Genomic DNA, 16,982 nt, shown 5'->3' with positions numbered 1-16,982 from the left:
TTAACTAGTACTACTTGTACCTCTTGGCGAGCTCATGCCGCTTAAACATTGTATAACAATTACATACACTGTAGGACGCTGCTGTTCGTTAACGGGTGATCGCTTCCTAGCTCCTGATCTATTGATGTAATGCAATCTGTATTTTCTTCTGTGAAGGACACAATATTAGCAAAGTTTTACTCGTCATTAGTATCGAGAAGACGGAAGGCAAAACACAATAGATAAAATGATACAGACTTGTAGCACCCACTTCTCTCTCTCTCTCTCTCTCTCTCTCTCTCTCTCTCTGGTTCGGGTATGAAGTGAACACAATGTGACTAATTAAGCCCCTAAGTTATGAACACGACTAAGCAAGCAGAGGCAAAAGGACCCTTAAACCATTACTGTTATCTTTCACAATTAACATCGAAATGAGACTGATTATCAAACCCGTACCTTGTGATTGAAACGTGTACCAGCGTTATCTAGGTAAAGGGGTTATTTATTGTTTATATGATAACGTGACACTATGGGGCCGAAGTAAAACACGTCTATGTGAATGAGAAAACGGTCAAAATCACATTTCATGATGTTCTATATATATGTGCACTGTTATATTCGAGCAGCATAATATGTGGAAAAACTTAAGTTAGAATTATATTTCCAAGTCAAAAACATTCGATATAATACACGTCAAACCTAATAGAGTCAGCGGCGTGCAAGCGATGCTACTACATATGTTCTTAACTTGGGTTTGTGGGGTTTCTTCTTACACGCTGTCTTCCGACAAGGACCAGGAGAACATTTACAAAATAAACATTTTATTTCATAAACTCGAAGAAATGCAAGTTCAGAAGTCCGCAGAATCCAGTTCCCCTTTCACTCCAACACGATATCAAGGAGCATATGAGAGCGAGTGGAACCTTATACTTAATGAATCGACGAATTCGACTCAACAACCAACTGTGTTTTCAGTAAAGGACACAGATATTTTTGCTAACACTTGGATTACCATAAGCTTAATCGAGGCCTTTGTATACGGAAGAAGCCCAAAGCCCACCGAGGAACATCTCAGGCGATCGATCTATTCCATAAAAAGGTCTACAGATAAAGCTGGGAACAGTTCAAACTCGAGGATGACAATATGGCCACAGGAGTATGATACAGCTCTGAAGGTAAGACATGTGGTTAATCGTTACACGTGTAACAGTTAAAAGCTATTCATGTCTGTATAAGTAATAACGAAATAGGAATGACTAAACAGGTGGTGGAGTGGTGCAGTCGCCTTTAACAAAAACGGCCGGGGTGCCATTACCCGATCGGATGTGAGAAGATGCCCGATCACAAAGGTTTCTCTTGGTTCTCCGGTTTCCTCCTAAATTGTGGTTTCTAATAAAAGTCATGTTTTACAATTTTTGTATTAATTATATTTTTATTACTTAACCTTGATAACTATTCTGTAATGATCTAAAGTGTAAATTATAAGTTTAATGCTGGTAAGGCAAAGGATTATAAAAATTAAATTGTACTTTCCTTAAAATTACGTCATATACATATTCAAACGTATGCATTATTGGCCGATAGACCAAACGCGTGCATGTATTACTTTCCAACAGACCAACGCTCTTCCAAACACCTCCCCGGCGAATACCGGACTGCTGCCCTTTGTCCATTGAGTGTACTTGCATTGCAAGGTTTTTGCATCGTTTGTAAATCTGTCAAACTATTTCATGTGATGACGAGCTATGTCGATAGATTGACGGGTTTGATTGATAGAAATAAACATCAGGTATCCAGCATGACGTCTGTGTTTATTGTTTGTCGTCTGTAAACCAAATGGCGACTGAAAATGAAACATCTTTCCCAAATATATCCATGATAAACAGACAAAAATGGAAAATTTCTCAAAGAGCAGATATGATCAATGACATGAATACATTTAAGGATCGCCTGACGAATGTTTGCACGAGCAAAAGAACAGCCTGATTTAAATAATTAGATTGTCTAGGTCACTGTTCTAATTAAAGGCGTATTACACTGAAGTAGAGACGTGTTGACGAGCAATGTTGAAAAATTGGTGGTTTTGATTGATTGCTAAAAAGGAAAATCTGGTTAATGAAGATTGCAATGGACAATTTGAAAAATCGCCATCAGGATCTCACAGGGAAATCTGCTTTTTCTTTGAACGATAATGTTTATGGTTTATTTTTCATTATGCTCATTGGAGTACCTTGTAGTTCTGTTATCACTTCCCCAGTGCTCGGTGTGAGGACGTGATATGTCTTGTATTCGACATGGCGTATGTGATCGATGAAGCAGAAGACGCTTACCCTTCCGGAACACCTGGTCTTATTCGCCTCGTACCTTTTCCAGGGTCTCCACGTAAACCTTTCATTTGATTATATTTTGCCTAAGTTTGATCTATGTTGAGGGTTTTTTTGACGCTTCGGTATTCTCTTCTTCTTTTGCAACTACATGTTTAATACTCGTAATCAACACGTTTGTACATTATGGTGGACAACATAACTCGGGATTCGAAAATGTTGGAAAATTAATTAACCCAGATTGGAAGCGGACTTCGTTGATACTTACCGCCATTTTCTCTTCCTTATTATATATTCCACCATAATTCACGCACATATCTTAATTATTTCAAAAATATACCACAACATCAACACAAAAAGTCACAGCTCAGCTCTACAAAACGAATAGGAAGATATATCAACAGTAAATAGAGAAACTTCAAAACAAAACGAAAGACAACATGAACACCACGGAAATATCAGGCTGAACAAGGTGTTCCGGATAGGTCTCCTGTACTTATCACATTGGTTGATAGTCTTGAATATCGGATATGTAGCTGCGTTGCTTTCTCTGTTTGAATAAGTCACATTGTGTCTCAGAACAATAATTAATAAAACGGGCTAGATTTGATAGAAGATATATTCTCTTCCTTACAGGCATGGATCAGAGGGCCAGTTAACCTAATGAGACTAGGGAAATGTATGGCAGGTGACAAAGTGGAACAACTGTCCCGAGGGCCTGATACGAGTGACCTTCACTCCATCATACGGCGTCTCACCTTCAGGTATGTAGGTACACTTAGAGTCGGTAAGGGCCTCAGAGTAAATAGATAGGCTAGAGTTAGTTCATACATTAATTTCCTGTGTCAAAGGAAATCTTAATTTTGTTTTAAGTTCAAGTGGAGATTTTTTTATTTCTTTTTGTAATATTCAGCTGTGTTTTGACAAATAAACATCACGTTCATACCTTATATGTGGTACATTCAATTTACGGAATATATATAGACAACGCAGGTCGGGACCCTAAAAAAATACATTTTATGCCACACAAAAAAGGCATTTGACGCTAATTAATTATACGAATGTGTCCGTATGATATATATTTCTCGGTGTTTTAATAAATAACCTCAAGACAGGTGTGTCAGTAATGCTTAAAAGTGTAACCAATATATTCGTTATGTACTCGGATAAAAGCAGTGTCGTATGCAGTAAACGATCAAGTAAGTTAAAAATAAAGTACCATATTGACGTTTGTACATTTAATAACTAATACTATGTATCGTAACCATACCATTTATAGCATAACTATACCATTTGTATAACAAATATAGTATTTATACCACACCTCTACCATCAGTACTGTGACCATACCTTTTATAGCATAAATATATCATTTGTATAGCAAGTATATTAATGCAATACCCTTTCCATCTGTACTGTGACCATACCGCTGTACCATTTATACTATTGGTACAACAAGTGTGTGTTTTATACCATCACCATTTATACCGTTCGTACGATAATTATACCTTTTATACTACATTACCACTGATCATCGGTGTATTTTCACATTCAACAGCAAGGATTTATTCAATGTTCCGCCAGACTTTGGATCAACATTCATCAACATTGGACTTGGTTCAGTTCTTCGATCGATGAACAGCTATTTCGTTGGTGCATATGATACATGGACGTCAAACTTTGCTAATTCTAATTCTGTAATGGCGTCACTGAAGTACCACGCCTATCGCCCGTTCTCTTCAACTAGACAAGCTTCAAACGTGGTCGACACCAGAACCTACTTCTTTCTGAGAAAGTTCCTGCAGGAAGCCAAAGGGGAACAGAAAGATGTGTTGTTGGTTCCGCTATGGGTATGGTTTCGAATTTTCATTCATTTTAGCGGAAATTGTTCACTGTGTCAGATAAAATCGAGAAGAAATGTCTGATTTATTTCTCACTGATGGAGGGTAAATAATAGTTGTTTTCCCAAAACGACACACGTACAGATAGTATGAAATGATTAAAATAACTTTTTAATGCAAATTATCAAATCGTTGCACTTATAAATTAGAACGCTTTCAAATGCACTTTTCCCATCATCGCAAATATGATCAGAGTGACGCCATCAATACAGCATCTATTCAAATAAATAGGACGTTTGAAATCTTAGACTATCATTCGTCTGTTTCCTCACCAGAGCCTTTTGCATTTAATGTATACCCTTGCCTGCAGTTTGACAATGGTATTTGCTTGCAGTTTGACAATGGTATTTGCTTGCAGTATGAAAGAACGATGCGTTGTAGCCAAGTCGTGGTATTTGTCTGCAGTTTGACAATTGAGCACATCTAACTGATATATAGCCTGTCCTTAAATAATGTGTCCCAATTGATTCTCGATTGCATAGCCTTTATCATATTTTTATAGTTAGGTGTACCTAGCTGACCTATATAGTTCAAGTTCAAAGTTCAAATATTTTATTTTCGTGTCAAACACATAGTATTCATAAAATCGCAATACATATACCTTTGAATCTAAAATGGGTCTAGCCAAAATGACTTATTAGACACGTTATAAGAACAATCACACCATTCACTATCTTCAGACTTGTAATGTTATTAATGCGGCGTTCACACAGTGCCGATCATGGCTCCCGTTTGAGATCAGACAGCGCTACGACACGAAAAGCGGTAGTGGTATTACATGTATTTCATAATTATAATCAGTATTTATATGAATGATATTGAAGCCCGAGCGTAAGTTACATGTATCTTATCTATACATCTTACAACACAACATACATTTATACATGAATCATACTCATTGCTGTACCCACGGACTTAGATAATCCAATTCCGTGCTGTACCTCAAGTTACACATTTTCATTTGTCTGGGTGATGAAAATGTAAACTGAATTACTTCTGTAATTCCCTCCTTAAAACAGGCTTGAACCAAGTTTTTTTATTGCTTTCTCTTGGCCGTCATTTTGAAAAGTATATTGTACAAACAGCACTGGTTTCACTATCCTAAACAATAGTGAAATAATCCCAACTATCATTTGGTCTTTGCTTTTACCTGGCCTTACCTTTATTATTGTTTAAACGCGTGGTCAACCCTGTTACTTACAAAGACAACAAGGTTACTACCTGTGGTTTCAGGCACAGGGACCCGGGAATTTGCTACAGTTGGTTTGTTTGGACCTATCACGCTCTGTAGTAATATAAGATGTTCTATTTCTTCTTGTTGTGATAAGGCGTCATGTAGCTTAACTTAATCTGAGAATTTAGGAAGTATAAATTAGATGTTTTAGTGGTAAACACTATTGCTCGAAATAAGTACCGCCCCTCCTTTCAACCGCACCCAAGCAATCATTTAGACTCTCGGGTCCCTGTGGACGCAGATACGTCCTTTGTCGACGTATCTAGATTAAATTTCTCCAACGAAATCTGAAAATTTAGGAAGTATAAATTAGATGTATCTCAACCAACACTTGGGGAGAATGATTACTTCGACACATCAGGATAAGTCCAAACAAACATTATTGTAACTAATTAAATAGCTTTTAATACGTCTTTGATTGAATTTTACATATCGTTTTAATTTAATTGAAATATTACAAAGGGAAAGTATAAAGACGACCCCCGTGAATGGGTGTGTGTAACTTCGGGTATACAATAATGAAAAATGAAGATGAGTAACACTTAATGCCCTTTGCATTGTGGTTTTGATATTACTGCGTCCTCTGTCAATATATCTTTTCACGGGTCGATAAATCCAGGTATCGACCTCAGCCAAAGGCTATAATAGAATAATAATATCGAACTGAAGTCACACAAGTTAAACACAGTTCACACAAATCAGAAAATAAGTACAAGTTTTATATGACAATAATTATAAGAGAATTCACACAAATCTGAAAATACAAGTTTATAACTAATAACTATGTATCAAAGCACACAATAACAGATAACAATATCAAGCTGAAGTCACACAAGTTAAAATCTGAAAATAAGTTTTATATGATAATAAGTATAAGATAATTCACACAAATTTCACAGAGTAAAGAAGTTGATGTTTCTTCAGTACAGAGTACAGAGAGAAATATGATAATTCTCCAAAATGTGTTGTTGTTTCATACATTACACATTTAACAGCTTGGGATCGGAACTCTCAATATTAATTATTATTTTGCAATTATTAGCAGTTATTGATTATCTGTTTAGTTATCAGAAGTTGATTAACCTGTACACCATTTCTGCAATAGACTATAACTCACTATCATCACAACTGACCACCTATGTAAACATGTGATTTTAAGCAGAGTTGGTGTTCAGGGAAGACTCCTACCAAATCACCTGACGCGTACCTTATGTAACTCTTGTTCAAATTTATCATAGACATTCAAATAGTTTGTCATATTAGTATACCCATTACAGGTAAGAGGTTGAAGATGCTGTCTTTCGAGCAAAACTTATTAAAGCAGCAGGTATAGATGCTATTCAGAATATTATAAATCCTATACTGAAGGCAGGGAAAGATCCAATGTCACCATTACAAGTTACAGACGGGTTTCTTTGATAGATATTCTAAACCAGCGTATATCCAAATGGTTAGAAACAAACAATCTTCTAGCTGAAGAACAAAATGGTTTTAGAAAAAATAGAAGTTGTCTTGATCATCGGAACATTTTATATTCTATTTCAAATAATAGGCAAATAAGGAAACAATCTACTTTTGTCTGCTTTGTCGATATGAAAAAGGCATTTGATTGTGTTAGACGTGAATTTTTAATGGATTAAAATACAACATTTTGGTACAATGGCAACTACTTACAAGCCATAAAGTCCTTGTACCATGATATCCAATCAAGGGTTAAGATTAACTGTAAACTTACAGAGGCCTTTTAAGTAAAACAAGGTTTGAAACAGGGATGTAAAGTCTCCCCAACAATATTTTTTTCATTATATTTTTTTTTATTTGGCTTCTGATATTAAACCTATAGAAAAAATCCAGAATTACAAATACCTTGGTTAATGGTTTCATGAACACTTAAATTTACATTGTCCTGTACAAGAATTGTGTAAATCTTCAAGTAGAGTATTGTATGCTCTTTATTCCAAGTATGTATATGATGGAGAAATTTGTTATGAAGTTGAATGTAAGCTGAATGTATCCCTAGTGGAACCAGTGCTATTTTATGGTACTGGAATCTGGGGTCTGAATAAATATAGAGAAATTGCTATGGTTCAAAATAAAGCATGCAGTTATTTTCTGGGTGCTGCTACATTCAATAGCCCGCTTAAGCATGGTATATTTAAATGTCAGGTACAAATTTAATCATAGGACATAGGCTATCGCATGGTATGCCGTTATCACGTGCACACATGCACTTGCATTTTATAGGGATCTTGATATTTCACAAACCATTATTTTCACAGAGTTACTGTTATTGCATTTGTGAAACGATTTATCTAACAGAGCTTAACTCGCTGGACAACATAAGTTGTAGCGACCAAGATCTTGTGAACTACTGTTAGCACGTGATACGTACATGTTAGGTCGGTAAACAAAACACATCAGTCTGACTTATATGCGTCTCATATACGACCTTCTTCAAGTTTTCAAGTTTCAAGTTTTATTTTTTATACTCCTGACACACACGAGGTGTGTTACAAGATGTCAACATTTAATACATTTCAGTTACATAGCAAAGTCAGTACAGATTGTTTATACAACATGTAAATATATAATACTACAGAATAATAGCACTGCAGTTATCTTATGTCACTTAAAGCCTTAATTGTTTTCTCTAAAAACGACTTATTTTAGGTAAAACATTTAAATTACAAATAGAAATAATTCCTTTAAGCTTAAAATTACTTGGGTTTGTAATGTAATAATTATGGATATATATTTTTCTTATTGATGATACATAAGTATTTTGGCATTTAAACAAATAATGTGGTTCATCACCTACACCTGTTTGACATTAAGGACATATTCTATCTGGTTTTGGAGTTGCATTCCAGCGTCCAGTCTCTATTGGGGAATTTAGATTAGACGTTCTGAATTTACAAATAATACTGAAAGTTTGTCTTATGTATGGAGTAGAATTTACCCCGAGAAGAGTTTTCTATCTCTTGGAACCATTTCTGTATAAATTGATCTTTTAACCCGCCAGTTAACAACTTAAACCAGAATATGAACATTCTTGTCTTGATTTTTACTTCCAGAGGATATCTCCCGGTTTCTCCATAAATCATGTAATTCGGAGTAAAATTTTTCACATTCGTGATTCTTTTTCAAAATTGCAAATGCATTCTTTCTATGGTAATAGTGTTTTCGAATCCCCATATCTCACAAGCATACAACAGGATCGGTGAAACAAGAGAATCAAATAACTTAAGTTGCAAATCAACAGACAATGGAGTATTTCTTATTTTCTTGTACAATGCATATAGTGCCTTTTTAGCTTGTTAATTTATTTTTGTTTTTGCTTTACTAAACGTACCATTGCTATTCAATAATATGCCCAGATATGAATAAGAGTTTTGGACTTCGATATTTTCTTCATTCAATTTAAACGCATATTGTTGTCTACGTTTTCTTTTTTCTTTCGTTTTCTGTACATTAATAGTAAACTTCCAATTTCTACAATAGTTTTGAAACACATTCAGGGCATGTTGTAACCCTTCCGGTGTCTCAGCCATTAACACAGTGTCATCCGCATACAGTATTACAAATAGTTTAAGATACATTCCAATGTTAATTTGACAATGTTAATTTCTACATGATTAAGATATTAAAAAATCGTCAAGATCATTCAGGTTTAGGGAAAACAAAAATGGGGATACATTTTCCCCCTGTTTTAATCCGACATTACAAACGAAAAATTCCGAAATTTCATTTCCGTTTTTAACACATGACTTGGCATTAAAATATGAGTTTTGGATAACCTTAAAAACTTTCCCATTTATGTGCCTTTTTAACATCTTTTGCTATAGTCCCGCTCGCCAAACTGTGTCGAACGCTTTTCGAAAATCAACAAATGTACAGTACAGCCTTTCCCCTTGATCAAAATATGTGTCTATTAATGAGTGTAACATCAAAAAATATTTTCAGTCGTCGAGTAATCTGTTCTAAACCCTGCCTAAGAGGGAGAAATTAGGTTAATTTCATCAGCTAATTTAGTTAATCTATTATTGATGATATGTGTGAACACTTTCCCAAAGCAAGACACTAGAGTTATCCTTTATTTTTATAAATAGGCTTAACTATTCCAACTGTCCAAGAGTCTGGGACTAATCCAGTATTTATAATACTATTGAATAACATTGTATATAACGGAAAAAGTTAGTTAATGTACTCTTGATATGCTCATTTAAAATATCATCATTTCCACATGCTTTGTTATGTTTTAAATTATTTCCCGCATGTATAACCTCTTCCTCTGAAATATCTTCGTCTAGTATTTGGTAAAAAGTATTATTTTTCTTGTTCGGGAATATATATGTTATCATCATCCCGGTCATCAGTTGAATTGTTCAGCTTTATGAAATACTCAAAAAGTTCATTTATCGGGATGTCAGCTTTATTAGATTTAGCTTTACCAGATCATTTATTTAATAAGTTCCATAATGTTTTGGTTTACTATTTGCAGATTCCCTTATATCCCTTTCCATTTTATGTTGATATTCCATAAAACACCTATTCATTTCTTTATTGTTTACTCATATTTCTGAGGGCTTTTTTATTTATTTGATTTTTTTTTTATTAATTTATGCTTACTCTTGGCCAAGTGAAACTCATTTCTCAGTTTTCTACATTTTCCGGTATACCATGGTTTATTAGTTGTACACATATTACACTTGCGCATGTCTGGATATCTTCTACCGAACGCCTTATTAGCTGACCTTGTGAAGAGGTTACCTATTCGACTCACAATGTCGTTAAGTTCGGTTTTATTGATTTGGTCCACGGGTTCATCATAGAGTTGTTTTAATGTATCACTAATTTTGTTTACACCATCTTCATTATCGTTTTCGATTACGTTTACAAATATATCAATTTTATCACAGTTCCAGTTGACATAAGACATGTTATTAGAGCTGGTGTCACCCTGTCTGTTATTTTCATTATTAATTCTATGTAAGACGAGTTAAATACTACAATGGACATCTGATATCAATGGGTTGAAATCAATAACTTAATAATGAAGATGATGATAAGTGGCAGTTGTCTTTGTGGGATGACACAAACAATGTAAATGGTAATAAACTGCGTACCTATAGAACTTACAAGTATGAACCTGTGACTAGCGATTATGTAAAATCTGTACAACTCAGATATAAAAGAAATCTTTGCCCCTTGAAATTGGTAGGCATGCCCGACCTGTGATTTCTGTCAATAATAGGTTATGTAAATTGTGCAATAATGATGTAGGAAACGAGTATCAGTTTTTAATGGAATGTATATTATATGATGATCTTAGATCTGTAATTTTAACGAAAGCAAACAATGTATATGAATTTTTCAATGATATGAACACATTTGAACAGTTTAGATATGTGATGTGTGAACCAGTTCTCCAATAAACACTAGCTACCCAACTTTCTCGTATGTGGAGGAGAAGAACCATGTTTCTCCCATATTACATTATGTATTATAATTAAATGTGCAGGAATGGGTTGGGGGTATATAATTTGTCGGTAGGGATAGGCCCAAACACTGTTGTATATCTCTTACACTGTTGGGGTACATGGTATTATATATATATGCAAATTATAGTCCTGCTACAAATTAAACATTTATCAAGCACAATTGTTTTTACAAAGACTGGTTAATAGCGAGTGCAGCGTTGGTACAGATCTGGAATGCCACCCCACAAGCATTCTTGAACAGTCTGATAGGCTCCATGCGTCGACGTTGCCAGGCTTGCATTCAGGCAAAAGGTGGACATACGAGGTATTAACTTTGTGAACTCAGTATTGACCCCTGCTGTGTTTACGTCACTCCTAAGTGGAAAATGGAATGCATCTGTTAATAAATAACAAATAAATTTACATCGTGCACAACGGAATTTAAAATTTGTAACGCTCTGATTGGTTATTTATAGACCAGAAGCTAAACAATCGCCGTTTTAAACATACTCTTGGGAATAAAAAATATGGTTCAAATCGTATCTTATTTACGTGAACTTTGCAAACGTATTCGTTATAGTGTTTCTTCCTTAAAACGGGTTTAAAAATTATCGACGTTTTTGACGAATCGGGTTTCGCAATAAAAATATTTGCGGTTTGAAAATCGCGGGCTTCAAAATTTGCCACATTCTGATTGGTTGAAAAAGACCGGAACAGAAAACTTCACCGGGAAGTCTGCAATACCGTACGGGAGAGGATATATCTGATATCAAATAATCAACAAGAGTTTGGAATGAATTTTACCAGCTTTGACCTCATCACAGACAAGTTTCATATATGACTCAAAGGTCTACTAATTTAATATGTGTTTGATGAATCTCGAATCCCCCTCGATTTCCGACCATTGAACCACAGGTGATCAATTCGTTGCAAATGTCTGAAATACACCATATGCTATGCTGATATGGGTTCAACAAGAAAACAACCGTCGGCTTCACGAAAGCTAGGCCTGTGCAAGTCTTGTCACTTCAGTGCAAGGGAGAACCGGTCAGACGAAGTGTTTCTTTGTTTATCAGCGACAATGCTGATGAGCTGCCTGAAATACATGTATGTACGCATGTGGGTTAAAAGTAAGTATGCTTAGCCTACTTTGTCAGTTCGTATCTGTGTCACAACATGTCTCCCCCTCCCCCTGCCCACCATGGTACGATTTGCTTCAAGTCAATCGGTTCAATCACAGGGGCTCGTTACAAATGTCTGAAATACACATATGCTATACTGATATGGGTCACAGCACACATAATGCTGTGACCCATATCAGCATAGCATATGGTGTATTTGAGACATTTATAACGAATTGATCCCCTGTGGTTCAATGGTCGGAAATCGAGGGGGATTCGAGATTAATTTATATGTAATAAGGCGGCAGGCCAATTGCTGGTAGTTTGTAGACTAATGTGTTAAGAAAAATACATTGCCATGCTTTTTAAATGCACAAAATGTTTTTAGACGTGTTAAAAAAAAAGATGACAAACATCAAGCATTCCATTAAGTCCCCTTCACCTTCGTATTAATATTATTCATGCCTCCTCTGCCCCGGACGACGTAATATATAAAAAAAAAATCTACGTTATCGCAGCTACCTTTATCTGTACAATGTCTTTTACCATTAACGTTGCTATTTCTAATATTTGTTCTACCCGTTAATTGTAACTGTATTTAATGAAGGCGTTATTTAGACTCATCTTTTGTAATCAAATGTCACAGTGATCATTTGTCTGTCCAGTTTAATTTTAACAAAACAGAGGCGTTTAAAGAATTATAGGTTACGTCCACATTTAGGATTGCTCATCAGTTTTTTTTGCATATTTGGTCATCACTAATGTGTGCTTACATTGCAGTGATCATTCAGAGATTGTCCAAAATAACTTATTTCCTTTATTGCCTTTCCATATGTTTTTGTTAACAAAAATAAGATGGCTGTGATATTAAAGCAATCCTGATAAAACGGTTTCATTAAAAGCCATTCTAGGCAAATAAATATCTAATAATAGGGCTAGACCCAAGGGTGCATCCGTGATTGTGTTTGTTTCTTTATGCCATGATAACACACATGCTTGGTTGTATGGTTGACGGAATATCAAATGCCTGTATTTCAATTTAATAAACCTGTACTAAGGCCTAAGGGGCGGGGCTGAACCCTGAAAGTACTTGTTGTAGACTAAGTGTATCCATATCTTCATGACCATCAATTAGATAAACGGTTGTCTCTCTCTACAATTTCCATGCAAAAGCAATGACCAAGAGACTAAATCTTAAGGGATCAGCATAACCAGCAGGCCATCATAAAAGCATGAGTGTATTCGGCCTTTAATCCCAAGCCAGCACGGATATGGTCAAAGGGCTGAGGTCTCAACCTTTCTATGATTTGATCCAAACACTTAGTCCCCATGCCCATGCATCATAACTGTCTCTCTATGGTTATTGGGTGAGGAAATATAGGAGAGGTATCCTAAAATTGCTATATTTTGCTGTAAGGGTTCTGTGTAAGAGGATCAATCAAACCAGTACATTATTTTAGAATGAGTAGCTCAAGCAATGTATATCAACAAAGGGACATAACTCCATAAATTTGGGAGCTAAAGTTCTGTTCTATATTCTCGAATACTCATATCCCCTCATGATCAATGTAAGCATTATATGTACCAAGTATCGTTGCAATTGTTGAAGTATGTGCTCTTTAGTAGTGCAAACAATGCTTTTAAAGGGGCATAACTTAATCCATTTACTCTAGTAACACACCTTAATTTAAGTATTATGTGTACCAAGTATGATTAAAATTGGTGCAGCGTTTTAGGAGGAGGTACCAATTCATGTTCTTATTCATATTCATTTTGTCTACAGACAGATAGATGCATGGACAGACAAACTAACCACATTATAACCCCTCCCCCATATTATACATTTTGTGGCCTTGTAGGGAAACACAACTCACAAGGACCAAGCTCGAGTGAAACATTTATGAGGGAAAAACAAAGTATCATTTAACATTCTTCCCTAATGCAAGAGTACTAAATAACTTTATTATATACTAATATAGAACAATAACACAACAGTGAAGATAAATCTTGCTACCGCACCATTGTTGTCTATTTCATCAACTTGTAACTCAAACTCAGATATGGTTCCTCTAGCTAACTTTTCTAGAAAAGACTCGACGTTAGAGAATGATGTCTGAAGTAAAACTGGATTATCTAGATTACACCCCCCCCCTCCTGAACAATAAGCTGGTGTCAATTAGGCTTTTGTATTTTAGTATTAGTCCTTGCATTGACATGAGGATTAAAAAAAACCATAGCATATCTGTATCACAATGTATAACCATGTGAAATTTCAGTTTGAACTTTGAACTTCTGATTCCTGAGATAATCTCCAAGTGGTAACAGACAAACAGACGGACAGAGGACAGATAGACAGATGGACATCAGTACTAATTGCATACGCAGATGCCGAATTAATTCTGACGAACTTTGTTAAGATAAACATAAGTTGGCCTTATAATCAACCTTTGACCAGATTACTTTGACCTTTGGTAAGTTGACTTCTTGTTGGTTATGACCAACTTTGCTTCATTATGTCATAACAAAATCTTTACCAAATTCTGGCTTTTTGAGGGTCATGTAATGTGTTTTTGACAGTATAGCCCCACTTTTCAATTTTTAGTAACAGCGACCGCGACTTTGATCTGATAAAATTGTGAAACTCCTGGTCCTTTGCACATCTATATGTTTCACACTGTATCACCATGTGAAATTTTAGAAATTTCGGCCTTTTGGAGTCCCGAAATAATCTCCGGAAACAAAAGTGCTAAAAGACAGACAGACGACAGACAGACACTGTGATTACTATAGGGCACTAAGAAGGTATTGAAAGAATTGAAAGAAGGTTTGTAGAATTTCATATTGCCAATTGTTTGTCAAAAGTATATAAAAAAAAACAACATCAACACCCTCTGTTTATGCAAACATGAGTCCCTTTGTCCAAAGATGCTCTAGAACAAATTTGGTTAAAATCCTTTAATTTGTACAAAATTCATTTTTTTCCTCTATCTCCACTATTGGGCCCGAGCCCTCTGCCAATACCGGCCATATGAGCTAAAATTGATTGACAGCATATAGACAAATATCATAAACACATGAAATTTATCAAACTATGAGAATGAACGTACCTATTCCACCGACCTAATGTCACCTACAGACCAGGTAGAGCTTGTAAATGAGAGATGTTGTATCATCATCAGTTCTTTATTGTTTGTCTGTGTGTACTTACAAATTGCCATGCTCTTTACAGGCTTTGTAACAGTGCTATTGGTAAATGCAGAGACCATAATCTATCAATTGACTGTAAATTAGATATTTTTGATAAAGCTATCAAGCCTGTCATGTTGTATGGTTGTGTAGTCTGGGGTTTTTGTGACTACAAACTTTTACAACGTTTACATTTGAAATTCTGTAAACATATTCTTCAGGTGAAAACATCGACACCAAATTTCATGATTTATGGAGACATAAGAAGATTTCCTCTGAGTATAAATATCAAAGTTTGAATGATTGGATTTTGGGCCTAATCTTTAGAACCAATACTTAATAAATTCAGCAATAAATGTATAATATTATTATAAACTATAATACTCAATGGACTAATTGTATTCAAATTATTCTTGATGAATGTTATTTAATACATGTATTTGAAAGTCAAGAATTCCATAGTACCCAATGGTTGAAAAATTTTTTTTTTCCATACACTCAAAGATAAATTCATTAATAATTGGAGAAGCGATGTTTTCAATCCACCTAAAGGGACCAATTACAGAATGTTTAAAAATTACTTAGTATTAGAAAAATACCTTCTAGATCTCGCTCCAAGACTAGCAAATGTTAATTGTAAATTTAGAATTTGTAATGTTTCAAAGTAAACATTGACATTCTTTACTTGCCTGGGGCAATGGGCTTGACAATTTAGGCAAACATGTAGATTTTCATGAACTGACCTCACTGACCTCACTGTGTCGGTATGATTTGACATTTGACTTTACTTAACTTTTGAAAAAGTTAGACTGGGGCATATCTTCTTTACTATTTCACCTGGAGTAACCAAATTTAGTGTACAAGGACATCTTTCGATGGCGGAGTGAAAAGTGCAAGATTTTGGTCATTGTGACGTATGACTTGAACTTTAATCTTTACTATTGAAAATATTTTTATTGGGCATATGCTTTTTCACCTGGAGTAACTAGATTTGGTGAACAAGGGCATCTTGGGATGGCGGAGTGAAGTTGGTCACTATGACCTCACTATGACCGATATACTTTCTGACATAAGTGTACTGTTTGTGTATAGAAATTCTTACCGGTGGCCATGGGGGTCTATGGATTGCCTTGCAATACATTGCCTTGTTAATCAATATTTTCTATGCACTGCCACAGTAGAACATATTTCTTTCATTTTGTCTTGGGAAAATTTTGCCCTAAAGGAATCAGGCAATACATTGACAAGGGTGTTAAAATAATAGTAAATAAGTAACAACAAAAAGGCCTACATGGAAGATCTGACAGGTTTTCTCTGATATCGTTCTCAACTCCCTGGGGAGCATCCATCCGGTGCTGCCATTCCAGCATTCACAGCTAGCATTCTACAATTCTAGCACTGCCCAACCACGTACTCATTTATAGCTGAGTAGACTGGAACAAGCGGAGCAAAGTATCTTGCTCAAAGATACAACACAGTGCCGTGCCGTTACTCGAACCTGCAACCCTTCGGTCACGAGCCCAGTGTCCTGTCACTAGACTACCGTGCCTCCGGATCGCCAGTAGGTGTTTTTCATTATAGGACACTTATTTCAACCATTTCAATGTTATAAGGTCACCATGCTGGGGTGACAGGACCCTGGGAGCAATCACAGTTAGCATTTTCATTAATCTGTTTTTGACCTGCAAAGAGCATTGTCATTTCTAAGAACAGACAGACAAACAACAAAGAACTGATGATGTTACAGCATCCCTCAT

General features: G+C 35.5%; 1 protein-coding gene across 1 annotated transcript; it reads left to right on the top strand.

The window, feature by feature from the left end:
* The first annotated feature begins 931 nt into the window (after nt 1-931).
* Nucleotides 932-4,290, top strand: LOC110461020. The gene is made up of 3 exons (XM_021514289.1): nt 932-1,154; nt 2,940-3,067; nt 3,862-4,290. Exons 1-3 carry the CDS (start codon nt 1,116-1,118, stop codon nt 4,226-4,228), a joined length of 534 nt encoding a protein of 177 aa, XP_021369964.1. The 5' UTR covers nt 932-1,115; the 3' UTR covers nt 4,229-4,290.
* Nucleotides 4,291-16,982: the final 12,692 nt, after the last annotated feature.

Source organism: Mizuhopecten yessoensis, unplaced genomic scaffold (genome assembly GCF_002113885.1).
Source record: "Mizuhopecten yessoensis strain PY_sf001 unplaced genomic scaffold, ASM211388v2 scaffold1379, whole genome shotgun sequence".
In the NCBI taxonomy this organism is placed as follows: Eukaryota; Metazoa; Mollusca; class Bivalvia; order Pectinida; family Pectinidae; genus Mizuhopecten; species Mizuhopecten yessoensis.
The sequence above is the reverse complement of the archived record's forward strand: the minus strand, read 5'-3'. Positions and strand labels throughout refer to the sequence as shown.